Raw genomic sequence first — 24,014 nt, 5'->3', positions numbered from 1 at the left:
GTGTTTTCCTTGTTTAAAAAGATTAAAAAGAGAAAAGATGAAAGAAAGGAAGGAAAGAAGGAAGGAAGAAAGAAAGGAAGAAAGAAAAAAAGAGAGAGACATTGTGGATGTTTCTATCACACAACTTGAAATCGGACCCTACATTAAACATCTCCAGTGCTAAGTGGTATACTAGAAAACAGAGTGCCTGCAAAGATTTTCTCTTCAGTTGAAGTGAAGACGGACCATAGGTGATGCCCCATACAGAACCTGTAATTTAAAGAGTGCAGCTTTCCTCACTTACCGAGGCTTGCAGTTTGGCATTTACATTCTCTTCCTGTACTGGGCTTGTGTGTGGAAACTGGGCAGGTCTCTAAAGACTTCAGCTTCTCTGAATATCTGTCATATGTCAATGTAATGTCTCAGCAATCTTTGACTTTCTGCCTGGAGAAGGTAGAGCTAACCTACAAGAAAGTGATGAAGTGGGTATTTCATAAATTATTTGCAGTGCTTTAATCTTTTGGGGGGCTCATTGATCTCTTGTCAGGATCTACTCTCCTCTGCTCGCCAGTCCCCCACCTCTGAGATGCACAGTCGCTAAGTGGCTTCATATTTTAATCCATCCCAGAGTTAAAATATGTGTAAAAGCCCACCTGATCGACTTTTTCACTTTACTGTCTTTCTGTTAACAGAACACAGTTATCTTGTGATTTTCAGGCTCTACCTTCCTTCAAGTGCCTTATGTAAGTGCTCTGCTCTCCTGTTTGCTAAACCTGCTCCATGCCCAGTTACACCCATCTACTCAGTTCTACCCTTTACACCAGGGCTTCTCAAGAGATGGAGCAGAATCTCCTGCTCATAAAAGGAGAGTTTTTCTTTAGACCTACTGCATACCCAGTGAGTTCTTCAGGTGATTCTTAGAAAGACTAAATTTGGAGAAGCATTTCTTTGTCTGTATTCACTTCACTGTTTCCTTCTGGAATGTTTTCTCATTCTCCTCAGCTTTTATTGTCTTTTTAATCCCCCCCTTTTATGGCATTTTCCATATCCGTTCTACTATGACTGGTCATTGCAGTAACTATTGCTTGGAGAGTGCAAATTCATTAAGTGTAAGCATCATGTGTTAATTATCTTTGTAATCCCCACAGTGTCTGTTATGGTGCCTTGTACATACAGGTGAATCAGTAGATTCCTGAGGAATAAACGAAGTGTCCTCTAGCACCAGAACTAGAAATATAAGTGGGGTTCACGGTGTATGTAGATTTCTTTTCTTTTTCTTCTTTTCTTTCTTTCTTATACATTCAACTGTTGTATAGCATCATATTCGTTATAAAATGAATTTTCCCAGTAGGAATACACTTGTATATTAGTACAGTTAAAGAGGTCATCATACATATTACCATCAACAAATAATTTTCCATTTTTGTGTCCCTTGACTGTTTTGCTTTTTTCCTTTTCCCCTATATAGATTTCTTAAGGTTAAATGTCAATAATCTAGTGGGTAAAATATTTTTAGTCAAGAAATCTTTCTTGGTGACCTAGATATGAAAACACGCATATGACCTCATTCTTTTTCAGTACATAAGGTTTTACATCAAATAAAGGTTACTCTTTCTATTCAGGGTTAGTGGTGAACAAATTATTATCTCAAATAGTTAGCATTGTCCATCAGGAAGCCCCTGAAAGAATCGCAGTATACAGAGGAGATGCTACAAGGATCTGCCTCCAGGAGCTTTTTACACTGGACACCTCTTGATTGCAGGACCATAGTCTGAGCAGTCTGAGGATTCTTGAACCCTGGTTGTATTAACCCCAGATCTGGGTGCATTATCCTGGGAACTAGGCAGTCCACTTGAGTGTTCAATGCCACTGTCTAAATGCTAGGAAACTCTTCTCTTTTTTGATTCTGTACTAATGGAAGAATTTATTGTCCAGAAAGGGAACAAGAATGTGAGCTTCTTTGGAGATATATCTTATCTTGCTCATGTTTGTAAAACAGTGTCTGGCACCTATGAATGGTTAAGAAAAGCTTGGCAGATATAAACCATAAATGAATGTCATATTCTTGCATTTCTTTGGATTATTTACCAGTGTGAAAATTAAAAAAAGAAATGTCTTGATCTCCAAGACAGTACATTTGTAAGCTTCACTGAGATTCTTGAAAAAATAATCTTTTTTTTTTTTTTGAGAGTTTTTTTGCTACAGGGCGCGTGTGCTCGCCAGAAAGACAGAGAGAGACAGAGAGACAGAAAGTGAGAAATCATCCCCCAGGGGGGATGGCCACATTGCAATCCCTTCTCCTCTATTCTCTCAGGATCTTGGGCATGCACACACACGTGCCCAGTGTGAGTTTAAGCCACCGGGTCCAGGACTTGAACTGCAGTCGACTACGTGGGAGTCCAGCGACATAGCCATTACGCCAACTGCTGGTCCCCCCCCCCAAATAATAATTTATTGGTATTAACTAAGTTGTTATGGCAAAATTATTTATCAGTGTCCCTGGCTACCACCCATTGAGCATTCTCTTCTTTATTGTCATTGTGCTTGCTCACTGCTAGTATTTGTCTCTCTGTTTTCTTTTCTCTGACCAAATGGGAATACCTCTTGTTTATTACATGACTTTAGAGTGATTTCAGACCTCATACTGTAGCTGATGATCTCCCTTTTCTACGTGATAAATAAGTGCTTAAAAAACTGTTACGTGTGGAGGGAGGGGGACAATGAGGAGGCATGAGACAGGAGCAGAATACATGTAAGGTCGTTAATGAGATAATGCAAGCCATACATGTATATTCAGGGGGGAAAGAGGGACAGAATAGAAGGTTAATCTATTCTGTGTACCAAATATGGAGCTCTTTGTCCCTAAAGAAACAGTATTGTCAATCTGTGTATTAAAAACTAAGGAAAAAGGGGGCCAGCTAGATGGCATGGTGGTTAAGGCAGTTGGATCCACACTACCTACTGAATGGTTTTAGTTGCAGACCTGCTGGCTTGAAAAACATGCTAGGTATGTGTGTGTGTGCCCCAAATCCTGAGAATAGAATGGAGGAGAAGAGCTTGTGGTGTGGTTATCCCCTCTAAGGGGTGCTTTCCCACTTTTTTTCTCCCTCTGCCTTTGTCTCTCTCTGGTGAGTATATGCTCCCTATAGCAAAATTTAAAAAGCAGGAAAAAATATGAAATAAATAAAAATGAAGAAAAAGTTCTTATCATTTTGGGAAACATTAGGTATAATAATGCAAAGTGCCTGGATTCAAATCCTAGTTCTGTCCTTTAAGTCTCTATGACTTCAGTCAACTTACTTTCATGAACCATTAATTTTCTCAGTTGAAAAAGGAAAATGATGATACTTCCTCGCAATGTGGTCAGAAAGGTCAGCGATATTGAATGCAGAGCAATTAGTACAGCACATGTGACAAAACAAATTTCAGTCAATGATTTCAGTCATTATTGCTCTCAGTGACCCATAGTGAGACCCTTAAACCCTGCTCTGTGACCCAGGCATAATGAATTGGAGAACAGTCCTGTCTGGCTTCATATAGAGCCCAAGCTTATCAGAGCATCCTCCCTCTGAATTTTTAAATTAGAAGATATCTTCTCTGCTTTTCTTCTTTCTACCTATATTTCCATGTTAGCATGTGAAATTAATGCATTTAAGTTTAAATTTCCTGGTCTGCTTTCCCTTGCATAGGGCCTCTACAGTGGAGGTGATTGTTGACAAACTCTCTTTTAATTGTAATAAAAGAAGGGGAAGGTAAGCTTCCTTGAGGATGTCCAAAATTTTAGGTCCTTCTCAATAAAACAGATAAATATTAGCAAGCCAGGACTGCTGGGGAAATATCAGGGCCTTGGGTCTTCTCTTTATGCTGGAGATCAAGTTGTTTTCAACCTGAGATTCTTTGCTAATGAACCTCAATCATGTGTTTTCTCTCCTCCAACTAACACTCCCATTGGCTTTTCAATGCAATACTGACTACTGCTCATCCCAGGATGCCTCCATTTTCCATAGAGAGCATTTTCAAATGCAGATGAAACAGAATCTCTGGATAAATCATATGCCATGTAAGAATTCTTGTTATGTAGAAAACTAAAGCAGGGGAAGGGACCCAAAACAGGTGCATCTCATGACTTTTCAACAACTCTGTTATCTTAAATCCTAAATTCATCTTTCTGATTTTGGCCATATTACCTGACCCTTGCCCCAATTGCTTCCTTTGCTGAAAAATGTAAATAGACGTTTATTGATAATGAGGCAGGATCCTGACTCCAGTTTTTTGAGTTTAGGCTGGAGAGCATGAGCCCCTCACAACCTGCCCCCTATAGGACCTGTCTTAATTTATCAAACAGAAGGAAGGAAACTCTTTGAAAAAAAGAGCAAGGTACTTGCAGAAAATAACTGTGGAAACCAAGTTGCTTCTTGACCTCTAGCCATGTTCTGATAGCCTGAAGTTGGGGGCCATGGCAGTAATTTGTACTCTAGTGGGATGGTCAGGTAAGAGCCTTCATCCTCAGGCATCATCTCTTTGTTCTGAAGCAATTTAAGTGTTGTCTCAGTAGTGGGTAAGGATTTATGTTTGCTTTAATGTTGCCTTAGAAACAGATTAATAGCTTAGCTTTGAAACTCTCAGTCAGCAAGAATTACAGAGAAGGGAATTCCAGGTCCTAATGAAGGCAAGTCAGGGAGTTCCTTGGAATAACCCCAGCTACCAATCAACGGAATGTGATAAGGCTATCCAATACACTAGACTATTGGGAATGCCATCCTGTTCCTTTTCTCTGAGTCTCTCCTCCTTGATATTCAGAACCATCTACAGTTTCCAGCAGGTGGTGGGCATTCCACTAAATACTCTTCAGACCTCTTTGCTTAAAGGCTCTTCCTCACCTTTTGTGAAGGCAGTTTGATAAAGATCTGTTTTGGAGGTATGTGCTTCTACTCCTTATATTATGTCCTCTCCCTTCAGCACTGGAATGCTCCCAGCTACATATCTATTCATCACCCTTTGAAGTGTCATTCAGGTCTGTCTCTATAGGGAATGGGATTGTCTGTTTTGTTTCAAAATAAATAGTGAGCAGAAGACAAGTTGCTATTCTTGATACCTCTGTCATAGAGACTCATTTGGATGATGTAATGGTTATTCCTAAGTGAGCACTGACCATAGACATGAGTTGATGTGAATCCATCATAAAAATCAGCCTATCCCTTGTTCCAGAGTTCAATAGATCAAGAATATAAGGAGGGGTTGACAGGTGGCATAGTGGTTAAGGTGCTAGACTCCTAAGTGGTCTGCCATGGTTTGAATCCTGGACCTGGCTGCTTCAAATTCATGCTGGATGTGTGTGCATACATGCCCAAAATCTCAAGAGGAAAATGGAGGAAAAGGGATTGCAGCATGTCCATTCCCCCTGAGGAGTGAGTTTTCGCTTTCTGTGTCTCTCCGTCTCCCTCTGTCTCTCCAGTGAGTGCACCTGTCGTAGAGCAAAATCTCGCTCTCAAGAGACAAACAAACAAACAAAAATGGTAAGGAATCCAGGCAGCAAACCAAAATATTTACGGCCTTAATTTTTAAATTAAAAAAAAATGTTTTAAGAGAGACTTTTATTATAGGGTGCGTGTGCTCACTGGAGAAACAGAGAGAGACAGAAAGAAAGAAATCACCCTCCAAAGGGGGATGGCCATGCCGCAATCCCTTCTTCTCCATTTTCCTCTTTGGATTTTGGACACAAATGCACATACGTCCAGCATGTTTTAAGCCACAGGGTCCAGGACTTGAACCACTGTCAACGACATGGGAGTCCAGGAATATAACCATTAAATCATCTGCCGGTCCCATGCAGCCTTTATTCTTATCTTCCTGATTAATTTTTTTTTGAGAGGTTTTTTGCTATAGGGCGCGTACGCTTGCCAGCCAGACAGAGAGAGACAGAGAGACAGAAAGCAGGAAATCACCCCCCAGGGGGGATGGCCATGCTGCAATCCCTTCTCCTCCGTTCTCCTCTTGGGATCTTGGACACGCACGCATACGTGCCCGGCATGAGTTTTAAGCCACCGGATCCTGGATGCACACCGCAATCGGCCACGTGGGAGTCCAGCGACATAGTCATTATGCTAACTGCTGGTCCCTCTTCCTGATTAATTTTTATGGAAATACATATTTGAGAGCAAGACAAGGTGGGTTAGGTAGAACTGTTGGACTCTCATGATGAGAGAAAGACCATAACAGAAAAGAGACAAAAGGATAAAGAAGGAACTCATATTTAAATAATACCTATCACATATTCTCACATGCATTTGGTTTGGTAGTAATTTAATAAAGAAAGAAATTGAATTCCAGAGAGTTTGTGCAGTTGCTTCATTGCCAATAAGTTACATCAGTGTTTCGTGTCCAATTGATTTCACAAATTATAATTTTGTCTCCTTTTTGAGTATAATTGTGATGCTTTTAGTTAACCTCAGAAGTCCCTCTGCTTTTTCTTTAATAGTGATGATGGATTTATACTAATCCATCTCCCTTTATACACTTAATACACTTTCAGCTAAGAACATATTATGAGATGTAGGCTAGGGCAGGGATGGAGCGCAGGGCTTATTCTTGGTTGCCCTGAGAGATCATCCTAACAGTGCGTGAAAGGAGAGGTTGCCAGGCAATTGCTAAATGACCAGAGAGTGAAGGACAGCTCTCTCTAGGAACATGCCAGCTCACATGTTACACCATAGTTATTGGTGCAAGTCTGTTTGAGTTCTATTCCATAAGATAAAAGCCAGGCTGTTGGAAACCTTCCTCAAGACTTTTGCTAACTGCAGCCTCCTAATCCTATATTGAAGCCAAGAGGCTTTCCAATGGACTTGTCCAAACCTAAGTCTAATCATTCTCTAAGATTACTTCACACATTTAGGGATGAAATAATGGGATAACCAATTATATCAGTCTGGGAAACAGACCAGGATTTGAATCTTAGTTCAGGAGTTCATGTATACATTTCTACAATGATTTAATCTGTCTTCCTCTCAGTTATCCCACATCCAAAATGGGCTAATAATGCCTAGTACATAATAATACTTAACATATGTTTTTAGGGCAAGGTACATTGCACAGCTCCAGAGGTTGCTGTTCATGTGAACTATAACAGAAATAGAAACATCGTGAGCTGTGTAACACAGTAATCGTCATTATTAGAAATATTAGATATAATTGATACACATAAAGAATTTAGCATGGTGTGTACTGCAGTGTTTAAGAATGGAATCTAGTGTTGTTATTCTCTCTGGCAATTGACTATTATTTGCCGTAGTGCTATTTTGAAAGTTGTTTCTATGAAGGAGAAAACAAATAGTTTCAGGCACAGACAAAACAATCTGCAGAGGTTTGGAGGTAAGAAAGTGCTGTTTTGTTCAGGGAATGTAAAAGAATTTCTGTATTCTGGTGTTCAGTGGTTGGATCATAAATATCATAAACAGCCTATTGAGAGGTTGGGAGTTTGTCCTCAGGGCAGTAGGCAACCATTGAAGAGCTTTAAGAGGGGTGAGAGTATTGATCTGCATTTTAGGAAGTTCATTATGGCTGAAATGTGAAGAATAGAATGATAAGATGTGGTAGTAATTTGAAGGAAGTAGTTAATTATACTAATTTAATTATATTCATTTTAGAGACAGAAACAAGTTTGACTCTTTTCTGTGTTTTTGTGTGGCTCTGCTATTTATTACAAATATTTAACCTTTCTGATCCTTAGAGGTCCTCCAGACATTTTAAGTTGTAGGTCTTCCAAGAGGGTCACTATAAATGTTTCTCTTTAAATGTCAGATCTCTTCTCTACCATTTTGTATGTCTTCTAGGCATTGGGATCATTTCTAAATCACTTTTTATTACAATAGCCAAAAGCTTATCTACTGGTTGCTACCTTCTCCCTACAGTCTTTTCTCCACAGAAACTAATGGATTCTTCTGAATGGAAAATAAGATCATATCACATGTGATAGGAACCTCCCCATAACTTCCACATTATTCCCAATGAGTGGATCCAGACGGATCACAAGAGTCACGGTAACCTCATGATCCATCCCACTGCATCCCCACTCCTGAGCCTTGCTCTCCTCTTGGTTCATTAACCTCTTGCCTCCCTGCTTTCTCTGTGGTTATAGACTGTGCCAAGCAATATTCTAATCAGGACCACTTGCTTGGTGTTCTCTTCTAGCCTGTATCCATGAGGCTTGACCCCCTGCATCTTTTAAGACTTTCCTGAAGTATTACCTTCTCAGAGACGCCTTCCTAAACCATCCAACATAAAGTCATGTGTGCCATGTATGTGCGTGCACTGGCACCCACAAACTCCCTGTTCTCTTTAGGTTGTTTTCTTTCCCCAACCCACTATAACACTCTTTGCCACCTAACATTTCTATTTATTTATTTATTTTTCTTCTTTGTTAGATTGTAAGCCTGGTGTAGACAGACTGTGTTTTGTTCATTGGTGAATTCTCAGGACCTGGGAGAGCCAGGAAGTCATTCTAATGCAGACATAGTGTGTTCATAAATATATGGGCTAAATGGATGCATAAGGGAGTTGGAGTTAGATTTTCCACAATTCTTGCATGCTGGTTGAATGTAACCTTCTTTCTGCAGAGACCCTATAACCCACTCAAGCCCTGCAGTGACTGAGCAAACATGCTGTCTATGATCTTTTGCATATGTTGAAAATGTGTTTTGTTTATTTTTTAGCCTTTTACTTGGACTGGAAGTCTACCGCTATAGCCCTCTACTGATCTTTAGTATGAGAAAAATGTCAAAGAGGCTTATTTCTTGATAGTGAGTAGCTAAAAAGGGCTTTAGAGCATAGTGGAATCTCTGAGAGCTGCCAGAATGTGCTGGGTAGGGGCTTCGCCTAGGCCCTGGTGCCCATGTTCAGTAGAGCCTGGGAACACAGGTGAATATAATGCAGCTCACAGCCAGCTTAAAGCCATGAAAACCTCTAACCCAGCTCCTGTTTTAACTTTTTCCAGTCCATAGACTGAGTTCTGACTTAGACCCCTTCCAACTACTGCTTTATCTGATGTCATAACTGGTCCCTTTTGCAAAGCTTTCCTTATCAGAATTCCCCTGAATTGAAACAGACCTTTGTGCACTTCAGTGCCCCACTGACACTACCCCAAGCCCTGGAGGTGATACAAGGTCTGTGCTGAGTTTTGCTTGAGCTGGTGCCTGAATTTAGGGCCATGGGGGCTCAGTCTACTGCTTTATTTACCAGCCTTTATGCTAAAGCTCAGTGACTTTGTTGCCATACCCTTAACTGCTCTCAGCTTTTTTTCATAGGTATACTTTGTGGTCACTGTGGTTGTGCCACATGAACTAATTTGGATGGAATTATTGCTTCTGTATTTTTCGGTCACTTGAACCCTCTACAGAACTGATGTGTGTTTCAGAATGACCATGGAAAGTATGAAGGTATAACCGACACCAAGATGGAACATTTTATGGCTGATTTCACAGTCTGCCAGGCCCTAACACACAACCAGGCCTGGGCCTGGTTATCTCCCTTCCCTGTTGTGAATAGCCTGCAGATTCTAAAGCAGTCTCTGTACACAGATGTGAATAACTATGCTGGAAGAACCAGATGCCCAGCTGCTAATGTATCAGGAGACCTGCACTTGCTGGAAATTAGGAGGAAATGTGCTCTCATCAGAATATGCTTTTAAAAACTGTACTTAATGTGCGGAAATACTGCATTAAAGCAGATTTTTTTCCCTCTCAACAAATACTATTGAGATTTTAAAATAAACCCAACTTTCTTTGTTTTATTAATGATAGTGTATATGTGTGCACAGAGGGAGAGAGAGAATCACCCTCAATAGGATTTGTCACACTACAATCCCCTCCTCAGTCCTCCAACTCAGCAGGATCTTGGACACATGTGGATGTCAGATGTGTTTCAAGATGACTGAGCTGGGGATCTGAACCTGTGGTCAGCCGAGAGGCTTCCAGCACCACAGTTCAGTAAGCTACTAACTACCATGGAGGCTGGGCCACAACTGAGATTTAATAGCAGGCAATCTTGGAGACTTTTCTATCCTTCCAAGTAAGTGTGGAATAATAGGACATGATTTCATGAAACACAGTATAGGGTAAACTCCAGAATTGAACACAATCACATCATCATGGCTTGTGTTGGTGGGATGTTTCAGAGTTTGCATTTCAAAAACATTAATCTTAATAAGGTGCTTTTAGCAATGAAACAATTTCTGGAAGATGATGTATTGCTAACCAAATTTTAAAAGAAAATCTGCTTTAGCAATAAGAAGGATATTAATGCTTCAGAAGTGTTTTGATTTTTTTTTTATCTTGTTGGGTATTAGCATGCATAAATGTGTACTTAATAAGGCAAGCCTATAATTGAACTTTTCATTTCCAGTAAGTCAACTGTGGATCCTGTTCAGTGAATGAAAACTACATGTAGAAAATTCACAAACAGAGAGCTTAAGTTGTAAACTTTACAAAGGATTGCTTAATCACTGATGGATTCTTAGAATAATGATTCACCGTAGATTTTTGTGGTGCTCAAATATAAACAGATTTTTGCAAATAATAATAGAAATACGTAATTAATCATGCTTTGGGATGTGGCTCTAATAATGCAATTTTTTTTCCCTCTACCCTCTTTCCCCATCTTATTTTTACCAGTAGGTTGTGACAGTTGGAAGCTCATTGTACAAAATGCTGCGATTAAGTCTCTCACCCACCTTTTCCATGGGATTTCATCTGTTAGCCATTGTGGCTCTTTTATTTTCCCATGTGGACCATATAAATGCTGAGACGGAAATGGAAGGAGAAGGAAATGCAACTGGTGAATGTACTGGGTCCTATTACTGTAAAAAAGGGGTGATTTTACCCATTTGGGAACCCCAAGACCCTTCTTTTGGGGACAAAATTGCTAGAGCTACTGTGTACTTCGTGGCCATGGTCTACATGTTTCTTGGAGTCTCTATCATAGCCGACCGCTTCATGTCCTCTATAGAAGTCATCACATCTCAAGAAAAAGAAATAACCATAAAGAAACCTAATGGAGAGACCACCAAGACGACTGTGAGGATCTGGAACGAGACCGTTTCTAACCTGACCTTGATGGCCTTGGGATCTTCTGCTCCTGAAATTCTCCTTTCAGTCATTGAAGTGTGTGGCCATAACTTCACTGCAGGAGACCTGGGTCCTAGCACCATCGTGGGAAGTGCTGCATTTAATATGTTCATCATTATTGCACTTTGTGTGTATGTGGTCCCTGATGGAGAGACAAGGAAGATCAAGCATTTGCGTGTGTTCTTTGTGACGGCAGCCTGGAGCATCTTTGCCTACACCTGGCTTTACATTATTTTGTCTGTCATCTCCCCTGGTGTTGTGGAGGTCTGGGAAGGTTTACTTACTTTCTTCTTCTTCCCCATCTGTGTGGTGTTTGCTTGGGTGGCAGATAGGAGGCTTCTATTTTACAAGTATGTCTACAAGAAGTATCGGGCTGGCAAGCAGAGGGGAATGATTATTGAACATGAAGGTGACAGGCCATCTTCCAAGACGGAAATTGAAATGGATGGGAAGGTGGTCAATTCTCATGTTGACAATTTCTTAGATGGAGCTCTGGTTCTGGAGGTTGATGAGAGGGACCAAGATGATGAAGAGGCTAGGCGAGAAATGGCTAGGATTCTGAAAGAACTTAAGCAGAAGCATCCAGATAAAGAAATAGAGCAATTAATTGAATTAGCTAACTACCAGGTCCTAAGTCAGCAGCAAAAAAGTAGAGCATTTTACCGCATTCAAGCTACTCGCCTGATGACAGGAGCTGGCAACATTTTGAAGAGGCATGCCGCTGACCAAGCAAGGAAGGCTGTCAGCATGCATGAGGTCAACACAGAAGTGGCTGAAAATGACCCTGTTAGTAAGATCTTTTTTGAACAAGGGACATACCAGTGTCTGGAGAACTGTGGTACTGTGGCCCTGACCATCATCCGCAGAGGTGGGGATTTGACCAACACTGTGTTCGTTGACTTCAGAACAGAGGATGGCACAGCCAATGCTGGGTCTGATTATGAATTTACTGAAGGGACTGTGGTCTTTAAGCCTGGTGAGACCCAGAAGGAAATCCGAGTTGGCATCATCGATGATGATATCTTTGAGGAGGATGAAAATTTTCTTGTGCATCTCAGTAATGTCAGGGTATCTTCTGAAGCTTCAGAAGATGGCATACTAGAAGCCAATCATGTTTCTACGCTTGCTTGCCTCGGGTCTCCCTGCACTGCCACCGTGACTATTTTTGATGATGACCACGCAGGCATCTTTACTTTTGAGGAACCCGTGACCCATGTGAGTGAGAGCATTGGCATCATGGAAGTGAAAGTATTGAGAACATCTGGAGCTCGAGGAAATGTTATCGTTCCCTACAAAACCATCGAAGGAACTGCCAGAGGTGGAGGGGAGGACTTTGAGGACACGTGTGGAGAGCTGGAATTCCAGAATGATGAAATTGTGTAAGTTTTTCTTATACATATGTGTATGTGTGTCTGAGAGTGTATATGGATGTGAATGTGTGAATTAGTTTTTTTTTTTAAATCAATGGTTTACAATGAACAGAATAGTTATTATATAAGACCACTTTCTAAATATTAGTCCTCACCTGAGTGCTACTGATCAATATGCTCTATACAGAGATTTGATATCAAGATTTTATTTTTACTTTTGTACTTTGGCCTTTTTTTTTAAAAGGTAGAGTCTCTTGATATCTCAGTCCTCCTCACGGGCATGTGCCACTGTTCCTGACTTTTAAGGAGGGCAGGAAACTAAAATCAAGCTTCCCATGTGGCCTCAGCCTGTGTCTACCAGTGTGCTAGTGTGGCTGGTACTATTACAAATTTTAAGTATATTTCAGACCATGCTAATTTGACTCTTGGGGCACAATTTATCAGATCAGTTAAGATGGGTTGAAAATTTTGTATTCTATTTTGAATCATATAGCTTACATAGAAAGTAATATTTAAAACATAATATTTAAAATCTTATTGCTGATAGATCTCTAATTTTATTACAAATTGGGAAAACCCAAAAAGGAAACACCTCTGAAAAGAATTTCCTGGCTCAAAATCTGGCTGGAAATAATGCTGTGGGTTTTATCTAACATTGTTTTTGTGACAATATAAGAATGTTTCTGCCTAAATGCTAATGCTTAATTATCACTTAATGACCAATCTTGCTTCTTGGGTTTTTTGCCAAAGTGGGAAAAGCCCTACGGCTCTTACTTAGCTCCAGTGTGGTGTTACTTTACGTGGTTAAACAAGTGTTTTTACTCTACTGATGTAGTGATGAGGAGAGAAAAGAGATTCTTCCCAAACATCCTAGTTGATGGCAATAGGTCAGAGGAAAATATACGTGGAGAACGTTTTACTCTTTCTGTTGGCACTTTACAGTAATGCTGTACCCATTCGTATAACTTTCATTGCAACGTATTGTTATAATTTTTAAATTTCATTATTAGTTGTTACTCTCTTACTGTGCCTAATTTATAAATTAAACTTTATCATATGATATGTATCATAGTGTGTGTATGTGTGTGTGCATATATATGTCGGGAAAGTCATGACGTATTTTTCTTTGTTTTTCTATGCAAAAATGCATCATGACTTTGCAGACAACCCTACACACACACACACACACACACACACACACACACACACACACACAACCTTGTGGTTTCTGGCACACATAAATAGGGTGAGGAGTCTTGGTATGTATACTCCACAGATAAGGAGAGACTACTATAGTAGTAAATTAATATACACACCTAAGAAAGAGTTTTTTCAAAGGTCTTGAATTGCATGTGATCTTGCCCAGGATAGCACATAAAAACTTTAATTCTCATTGTGTTGTCTAATCATATCAGTTATGGAATCTTCCTGCATCAGGAAGCATTTGTAATCTGTGTAAAAGTGAATGGCATGCTATTAAAGGTGTTTTTCATGTTATTAAATGAACTCACAAGGGTAGTCTTTAAATATAACTAAATTGTGTCTTGTTTATTTAACTTAGGATGTTTTGTCAGGAACATTTGGTCTTGCTTTCTCTTAAGAACCATGAACCTGTACTTGTTTAATTAAGAGGCAGACTTGCCCTATCTATTCTACTGTTTAGAACTTTTACCAACCCATAGAGAAATAGCCTTCTTTTGGGTGGCACAAGGTAGAGCAGAAAAATAAGGATTAAAAAAGAAAATAGATTGACAGTGATTTGATGGAATAATTTACTCTGCCAAGCTTCAATGAGAACAGTTATCCTCTGCAATTAAATTGATTTTACTTTTGCTAAGGAAGGAATATTGCCAAACTAACCCTTTAGAAATTTAGATTTCTTCTGAGAATTGCTAACAATTGGTAAAGTTGGTGAAATTGGTAAGAATAGATGCCATTTCTGTATACATATTGTTAGGGATGTTCTAGATAGATCACCAATTCCTGTCTATAAAATTCTCACTGTGCCTTATTTGCTAAGCTGAAGTGTGAAAATTTAAAAATGTCCAAGCATTTTCTTTATAAGTGGAATGAAGTTGTAAAGAGACTTTTTTTTTTATTTATATAGTTTTAATTTTAAAGGGCTTTCATCTTGATTTCATAGTTTTACTGACAGGATGTGTAACAGGTCTATAGTTTGCATGCATTTGTTCATATAATTGGGACTTACTCTTAAATATCAAGGATTCAAACATAGTGTTTCCAGAAAAATGTATTTGGAGAAAGTTACACTGGCCTCTTAGTGGTTTAGAAACCATTAGTCTTTCAAAAATTATTTATTTTTTAATTTTTATTTCTTTATCTTTATACATTTAGCCACTGTATATCATTACATAAATAAAGTGCACAGTAGTCCAGTTAAAAATACTATCATACACAGTATTATCAACAGATAATTTTCCATTTTTGTATGTCTTACATGCTTTCTTTTTCACCTTGATTCTCTTCCTCCTTTAATAAAAAGGATCTATTTTCCTTTGGTGGGTATCTCCAATGCTAGGTCCAAATAGTCAGATAAAAGGAAAAGGAAGTTTGTCATCATGCATGATTTTGAATTACATAGACACAACCGAACTTATCGTTATGAATGAATTTATATCTCATCCAGTTCCATAGTCAATTTTGAGAGATGACTTTCTTCAAAAGCTACACTATAGAGACAGAGTTGTTGACACTACTGAACTTTATTAAGTACTTTGAAAAACTTTTGTTGTTTAATGCTGTATGTGAAGGTAGAATTTGTGACTCTTTCCAGAGTACCATAGAGAGAATCCTGGAAAATCTGGGTCTTTTAACTTTTTTTAGAAAGGTATTTTTGTTGCTATAGGGTGAGTGCACTTGCCAGAGAGACAGAAAGACAGAGAAATAGAAAGCGAGAAATCACTCATTGGGGGGATGGCCATGCCACAATCCCTTCTCTAGTCTCCTCTTGGGATCTTGGGCACACACACACACACATGTGCCTGGCATGAGCTTTATGCTGCCAGGTCTGGGACTTGAACCGTGGTGGACTGTGTGGGAGTCCAGCAAGGTAACCATTATGGCAACTACTGGTCCCAAATCCTGGTCTTAAATATTATCTAATTTCAAGGAACCATAAACCAAAATAGAAGTAGAGTCCAATCTGATCAGGGATGCAGACTTAGAGACAGTATTAGCTGTGTTGATTCTTTGATTTCAAGAACAAGATGGATTCCTGATTTTTATACTAAAAGTCATTAAATGCATAAGAATGTCTGTGCCTATTGATTCATATTCTTACATGAGTTGAATTATTTCAATTTGACTATTTCAAGATCAAAATGTATTTTTGAGAAAAATTCTAATAAGTGATAAAAGGTGCTTGTACCCTCTCCTAAAATAATTTCTCAGCAAAACATATTTAAATTACAATGCAAAAGTCCAGTAAGTAGATAAAATTATAGCTAGCACATGCTTTTGGATAAACTCAGTCAATAGCAAATAAAACCATGCCAATTAATCCTGACTTTCAACAGCTAATAAAAAATAAATGAAGACTATGCTAATTCAATTTGTGGTTTGGTAGATGATATCTGCAAATCTGAAATGCTGCTAATTATTGTTCTCTAATATGCTAGGTTAGTGGCAATAATTATAATAGAATATTATTTTGTTTTCTGAGGTCTAACTGTACAAGAAAGTGATAAGGTTAATTAATGTAGCTACAAATCAAATTTAATTACTTAGTTATAGACTAGTAGTAATAGCATTTGGGGAAGACAATTCAAAGAATCATACATGTTTACTATTATATATTTACATAGAGTTGAAAACAACAAAGTATGTAAGTTGGAATGTTTATAGGCTATATTACCTAGTTAATCAGTTTACTTGGGGTTCCAACCAAGAATTATTTTATTTAACTTTATCTATTTTATTTATTTTTTTATTTGACCAGATAGGAACAGAGCAAGAGCAGAGAGAGAGAGAGAGAGAGATGGAAGGTGAGAAAGCAAGCCACCAGGTCCGGGAATCAAACCATGGTTAGCCATGTAGGAGCCCAGAGCCCTTAACCACCATGCCACCTGCCAGCCCCACCACCACATAATGTATTAAACCAAGAGTCCATCCAGAATTAATGTTTAAACAACTATTACATTTTCAAGGACGGTTATAACTTCATTAACTAGGAAAAATTATATGCAAAAACACCTCAAGAGAAACAGCTCTTGGGCCTTCAAGTGTGAGTTAGAAATCACTGGCTTATTAGATATGCTGGGGCCAGCAGTTGGTGTGGTGGTTAAGGCACTAGAATCCCACATGGCATACCACTGTCTGAATCCTGGACCTAGTGGCTTGCTTTCTCACTTTCTCTCACTCTCTCTCTCTCTCATTCTCTCTCTGGTGAGTGCATGTTCCCTATAGAAATTTTTAAACATAATAAAATTAATTATTTCTTTTAAAAAATTAAGGAAAATAAATAATAATAGTCTTGAATAATAACTCAGAAAAAAGACCTGAAACACTTTATTGAGTCTAAATTATGAAATCTCATTTGCTACAGCAAAATTTCTTTACATAACTATGTATAACTCCCAAACTCTAATTAACACTGGGAAATGAGATTACAACAGCAAATGTGGCAATCTGGTAAACAACCTTTCTGTTCATAATCAATGTAGGCTCCTGGCAGTACTGAATTAAAACTTATAAATGTTGTTGGCACCTACCCCATCATATTTTTATAATACTTATGCATTCAAAAAACATATGCACTTATAAAAACATCTTGTAGTTGTAATTTACGTGTGCAGATGATACTACATGTGGTTTGGCTCTGAAAAAAAGAGATAAATATCTTCTCCAGTGTGAAAAAATTATCCAGGAGAGCAGAAATTCTTTAAAATGCCAAAAATAGTTTCATCCAAACTTCTTGTTAGCACATTACCTATAATAGTTTATGTCAATATAAAGTATCATGTGTCAATCATTTTAATAGTTTAAAAGCATGTAAAATTTTGAAAGATATAATTTTTAAAAATCCTTACACTTGGGATTAGCAGTTGGTGTAATGGCTATGTTGCTGGACTCCCATGTAATCGACCTCAGTTCATGTCCCGGACCAGGTGGCTTAAACTCACACTGGGCGCGTGTGTGTGCATGCCCAAGATCCCGAGAGGAGAATGGAGGAGAAGGGATTGCAGTGTGGCCATCCCCCCTGGGGGGTGATTTCTCGCTTTCTGTCTCTCTGTCTCTCTCTGTCTTTCTGGCGAGTATAGCAAAAAACAGAAAAACAAAAAACAAAAACAAAACCTCTCCCCCCCAAAAAAAAATATCCTTACACTCTAGATTAGGAGATAGTGAGATAATGCAGTTTTGTGAAGCACATGCATCATTATGAATATATCCAATAAGCTATAAGGGAAAACTTAATTTTGGATAAGCTGTTTGCATTTGTTTTTGAAGGACAGAGGCATCACTGGAAAGAAAGATGGAACGTGCATTTTTAGATGAAGTCACATCAGTAAACGAGAGATTACGAGTCATTTCAATAAATAAGATAATTGTCAACGTTAGTGAAAGATTCAGTACAGGTTTATTTTCTTCTATTTTATTTTATTTTTCTTCATTTATTTTCTTTCTTTCTTTCTTTCTTTCTTTCTTTCTTTCTTTCTTTCTTTCTTTCTTTCTTTTTTCCTCTTTCTTCCATGCAATTTTAAATCATTATGAGGGTATTTATATAAAGAACCATTGTTTTTGGAGCCCTTTTTGTATAGAAAGTGTGAAAACAAAAGTAGACCTTTTAAGATAATTTACAAACTTACAAAATTTCTAGTAAAATATTATAAGTATTTTATCTTGCTCTTTGTAACTTAGTCCACAGTGTAGGAGTTTCAACTTACCGGGACCAGTGAATGGCATAATGGTTATGTCACTGGACTCCCACGTAGTTGATTGAGGTTTGAGTCCTGGATCCAACAACCTGAAACTCACACTAGGTACATGTGTGTGTATGCTCAAAGTCCTGAAAGGAGAATGGAAGAGAAGGGGATTGCAGCATGGTTATCTCCTGGAGTTGTGGAGCATAATTGCCTTTTTTCTCTCTGGTACGCAGATGTGCCCTGTAGCAAAAAAAAAAAAAAAAAAGAATTTCAATTTACCTTAATCCTTAACCCAATTTACCACCTACTCTTCACTGCATTTTCTCAGAGTTATAGGTATACTGCCACCATCTTGGAACACCTAAGCAGGTTTTACACTCAGTTGTGAGCTGAGAAGAGATTTTCTTTCTTGAGGACACTAGTACCCCGGGGAAGGAGATTTAGCATATTTATTTATGTGCAGCATCCTTGAGGGTATAACACCCTCAAGCTTTATTTGCTCTCTCTTATTTTGCTCTTTCCTTGTTAGTAGAGGTGTAAAAAGTTGTCCATGGGCACTATTCTAATATCATAGGAACTGTAGAGGTTTTCCTTAAAATTATGCCCCTCGTGTCCTGTCATAGCTACTGAAATGTGATCGTAGAAGATTTACTCTTTGGGATCCAAAGCTCTTTGCCCTCTGTGACAATACCAATGCCGTGCAACATGTATTATGCTTGCAGCAGTAGAGCAGAAGTGGTTCTGGGCCAGCACGCAAGAGAGGATGAGAAGACAGCTGAATTTAGTGGCACTAAAGATATGTTTTTTTCTTTTGCCTTTTTCTTAATGACAGAGGGGATATGCACACCTGCTGCACGAGAGAGAGGCATCCTTGACAGGTTGTCATCATGTCATCATCTCGTTCCTTCAGCCCTTCAGCAAATCAGGATTTGGGTGTCCCATGCATTGTGCCCCATGTGTGTTTTCATGTCAGCTGGGGATCTAAACCTGGTCGGCCATGTGACTCTAAGTACTGCAGTTCAGTATGCACCTGATTGTGCTCCTGTGCCTGGGCCTAGAGATAATCTTTGTAACTACCTCAGCCAGTTGAAAGGGCACCCAGTGTGAGGTGCTGATTGAGCACTCAGACTTTAACTGCTAGCTTCCCACATTGCTTTGCTATTTTTGCCTTGGTAGTCATAGTGTCCAGAAGGTCTTGGGAGGGAAACTAAGTGTTCAACGTATGGTACAAAACTATAGGAAACAACCTCCTTTGCTTCCTTTCTTGGCTTGACACACCACCTACGTAATACCCATCTATTTGCCAAAGGTTGAGCCAGCCAAGGCCTTTTTTTCCACAGGCCTTTACAGCTGTCTCACTACAGAGCCAGGCTAAATAAATAATTTCTTTTCATTTCCTGCCTTTCTCCTGAGGACTTGGTACTCTCAATGACATTTTCTTTCTTTTTTTACAATATCTCCAGAAGGTCATTATGGGAATAGGCTTTGTATTCTTTGGTGACAATTGAGTGATATGGAGGCAAGGGGCAAGAACAGAGCCAAAGCAGAACTTCAGTCCTTTGCCTTTCAGGCTGCAATACCAGAGTAATAAGGGTGTGGGAGGAGGGATGTTAGTATAGCCAGTAACTAAAATACCAATGAAATACTTTAGGATATTTTCTGGATTTAATTTTCTGTTTTTATTTTAACACTTAAGAAAGAGTTATCTGGGGTTCTAGGTATCTTGAAACTTTGAACCCAAGTCCACCCATTTTTCTATGTTAGACTTCTTGAGATAAAGACAGACTTAGGAGAATTGACTTTCAGTTTGGATTCTGAGCTCCATCTTTGTTCCCTAATAGCTTTGTGACTTTCAGAAAGTTAAACTTAAGCTTTAAGTCAGCTATCTCACCTGTAAAATGAGAATGGCAGTGGTAGTGGTGGAGGTGATGATGGTGGGAACAGTATAGGTAATGGTGATATTAAGGGTGGTGGTGGGTTTGGGATGTGCTGGTGGTGGTGATGGTGATGGTGATGGTAGTGGTGGAGCCACGAGTGGTGGTGGTAGTTTGAGGTGATGGTTTTGAATATAGCAGTAGTGGTTGTAGTGATGGTTGTGGTGGTAGTGTTTTTGGATGTGGTGGTAGTTGTTGGTAGTTCTGGATGTGGTGGTAATGGTTGTGGTTCTGGATTTAGTAGTGATAGTGATGGTTCTGGACATGATGGCAGTGGTGGTTGTGTATAGGTGATTCTGGATGTGGCAGTAGTGGTGCAGGATTATTGTTGGTGGCAATAGCAGGGGTGTTGTAATAATAGTGGCAGTGATGGTGAGAATATTGATAATGTTAACATTTATTGAGAGTGAATGTTCATGCTTTTTTAAAAAAATAATTCTAATGTGACTTAATCCTTACCACCATATTAAGTTGGTCGCATGGTTATACTCATTTTATGAAAGAAGAAATCGAGGCTTTATTAATTTTCTCTGATCACACAGCTAAGAGTGGATCTATTAATAAAATTTAGCAGAAAGACTGACTGACTATAAATCCGGCACTGTAGCACTAGAAGTTGTTTCTCTTTTGTATCTTTTTTAAGAGCATATGGTACATGACTTTTTTAAGAGCATATGGTACTACTGCAACGCATGCATGCTTGTGCACCTCAAAAGAGGAGGAACTAGAATAGTCATTTATATTTTCTGGAATTTTTTCACATACATTGACCACATTGCACCTTCACTCTTCACTTTTCATTAACCTAGAAAAGCCATGAGTAACCAAGTTCGAGAAGTGTTTAATGCTATAATTCATCCATGTATCGGGCCTATCCAATTATTGTCTGTTTATTTCTTTTTCTTTCTTACAGAATTTATTTCTCCTTGTTCCTAAATTTAAAAAAAAAATAAACTTCTTTATTATTAGCTCTCTGCCATTGCCTGTACTAGGCCTGTGGCATTTACTCTCCTTATATGGCTAAATGATGAATGTAACTTTTCTCCATGCTTAAAAATAGTAATTTCTTGGTCTCTCTCTCTCTTTTTTTTCTTAAATAGGTTAAAAATACAATGTAAATTAATGACAACAGAGAGTTTCAGGGCTGCTCTTCACCTTGTGTCAGTACTACCAAGAAATTTAAAAAGTTATATTCTCTGGTGTTCAAGGTGATTAACAGTAAGACTTTTTTTTTTTTTTTCCACGAGCCGATTTTTATTCTCTCTTCATTTCTTGCATTTGAAGTTCTCTTCAATGACATCCTTGGCCTGAGATTCCTTTCATTTGACATACATAGGTTCATCACGGTTGGATGCAAGCACACACAGGTGGGCTTGGCGCTTGTCTAAGGCTTTGGCGGCTTTGCGAATTCCACATGCTAGGCCATCGTGGTTGACGGTGATCTTCAGCACGTCTTGTAAAGCAGTATTAACGCCCATTACACCTCCAGCAGCAATGCTTTCCTCGTCCATGGTGATGGATTACGGGTGGAGCCGAATCTTGGAGAGGTTTTTTTTTTTTTTTTTGCTATAGGGCGCGTGCACTCGCCAGAGAGACAGAGAGACAGAAAGTGAGAAATCACCCCCCAGGGGGGATGGCCACGCTGCAATCCCTTCTCCTCCATTCTCCTCTTGGGATCTTGGGCACGCACGCACACGTGCCAAGCGTGAGTTTTAAGCCACCGGGTCCGGGACGCGAACCGCAGTCAATTACATGGGAGTCCAGCGATATAGCCATTACTTCAACTGCTGTTCCCTGGAGCCGAATCTTGAACGCACCCGAGCCTCAGCCTCCGCGCGACTCGGAGGCGGCAGGAAAAGAGCTCAGTAAGAATAATTGATTAAGGAACTTTCTTAAAATAAGTGATCTTCATGGTAGTTTGTCTAATACAAAAATTACAATTTTAACCTCCACACCAAATAGAATTTATAGATAAATTTTTTTAAGTCTAAATCTAGGGGCCAGCAGGTGGTGTGGTGGATAGAGTGCTGGACTCCCACGTGGTCAACCACAGTTTGAATCCTGGACCTGGAGGCTTGCTTTCTTACTTTCCTTTTATATCTCACTGTCTCTCTCTAGTCAATTTAAACAAATAATAATGATGATAATCAATGAAGTAAGATAATACTTTTAAAAAAGTCCAATTCTAAGTCATTCTTCCTTTTGATTATATTCTCTCTAGAGGACATGAATAATAAGAAAAAAGATTCTACCTGAAATCAGATGACTTTTCAATGACATCGTACAAACATCTTACACAGAATCAGTGTTCAAGTGTATCTAAAACAAATTTGTTTTGAACAAAGTAGTTTTATTTTTCAACTTTTGTAAGCAAATTATTGATCTTCTTGGAGGAAACCCACTGGCAATATGTTGGTAAATACAATTGTTCTTTAAGGAAACTTCCAACTGTTCCCCTTCAGCAAAGAACATTTCTCTTACACACACACACACACACACACACACACACACTCACACACAGACATTTATTATTTATCCTCTTCCAAAAATGGAAAAATAAAATCAGGTCCTATTTACATAGAGTTTAATTTTTAGGGTGCAATTAAAAAAATTCAAAGTTGTACAGTCAGCTTTTCTTCTTGTACATGAAATGTTACAGTCTTAACATTGTTTTTAAAATTGAGCTATTTAGTTGAAGGTATATCTGCGTGCCTGGGACTGAATAGGAAGAGAGGGAGGGAAAAAGAGCAAGGGAGGTGGAGACAGGGTCAGTAAGGAGAGGGTAGGCAGAGAAAGAGGGATAAGAGAAGAAGTGAAGCAGACAAAAGGACAGAGACCAAGAATATACAGCTCTGATTAGATTTTAGGTATTACTAAAATGAAGTGAAGATTGGAATTAGTCCAGACTCTTGCTCAAGCAAACAGAAGACAGTATAAAAGTAAGGAAGTAGAAATAGGGCTCACTCAAGCTGCTTCTTAAAACTAGACAGCAGCTTTGCCCCTGAAATCAAGTATCTGTGCCTGAGTATGTTTGAGGAGCCAGAAGTAGCTTATGAGTTCCGTTAGGCTTGACCTCCTAGTCACTGTTACTTGCTTTCAGTAAATACTCCGTAAGTCCCCACATGTGTCCAGTTTCTTGCAAGGTGCTAGGATGATATTGTTGGTTAAGACCTAACCTCTGCAACACTGAACCTCATCTCCACTCAAGGAGATGGAGGTACAAATGTTTGTTCAGTTGTATAACAGGGTGACTGGATGTGTAGTCACCTGAAGTTTCTCTGTACCTTCCTTAGCGTCATTCTCTCCCCAGTGCCTCCTGATGGAACTCTTGCTACTGGTATTGAGGCTGAGAATGATGATGAGCTGCCAGGTCCATGTTGGCCACTGCTGGCAGCAGTAACCCACATGCATACCTGTTTTTTCCCAGTAGAGGACTACACACTCTCACTCTCTACCTGTTGGCATCCCAGATGGCTCTTGTCATTCCTTAGCTGCTTTCTGTGATGGACGCCACAAGAGTAGAGATTGGGAGCAATTAAAATCTGATTCATTTTCACAGCAGTAATGAACTCAGGAATGTGAAGTAGGGAAAAACTAGTTTTGTGACTTCATGTGTTTACTATATACATATTTACCTAGAGTTTAATTCTTAGGGTGCAATTAAAAAAAAAAAAAACCTCAAAGTTGTAAAGTCCCTGTGGGTGTTGTGTGGGTGTGTGGGTGTGTATGTGT

The 24,014-nt window shown here is 39.0% G+C and overlaps 1 protein-coding gene across 12 annotated transcripts in view; it reads left to right on the top strand.

Moving 5' to 3' along the window:
- SLC8A1 (solute carrier family 8 member A1) overlaps window positions 1-24,014 on the top strand; it is a 441,932-nt gene that overhangs the window by 81,655 nt on the left and 336,263 nt on the right. For 6 of the 12 annotated variants that reach the window (XM_006141300.1, XM_006141298.1, XM_027775240.1 and 3 more), the window contains exon 2: window positions 10,644-12,475. In XM_006141300.1, the coding sequence (XP_006141362.1) occupies window positions 10,677-12,475 (1,799 nt within the window). In that variant the 5' untranslated portion in view covers window positions 10,644-10,676. The remainder of the gene's footprint in view (window positions 1-10,643; window positions 12,476-24,014) is intronic. The other 6 variants (XM_006141295.2, XM_006141303.1, XM_006141302.1 and 3 more) reach the window with 1 other exon arrangement.

The sequence above is a fragment of the Tupaia chinensis genome, unplaced genomic scaffold (assembly GCF_000334495.1).
Source record: "Tupaia chinensis unplaced genomic scaffold, TupChi_1.0 Scaffold000050_1, whole genome shotgun sequence".
Classification (NCBI taxonomy): domain Eukaryota; kingdom Metazoa; phylum Chordata; class Mammalia; order Scandentia; family Tupaiidae; genus Tupaia; species Tupaia belangeri.
This window is presented reverse-complemented; position numbering and strand designations above follow the sequence as displayed.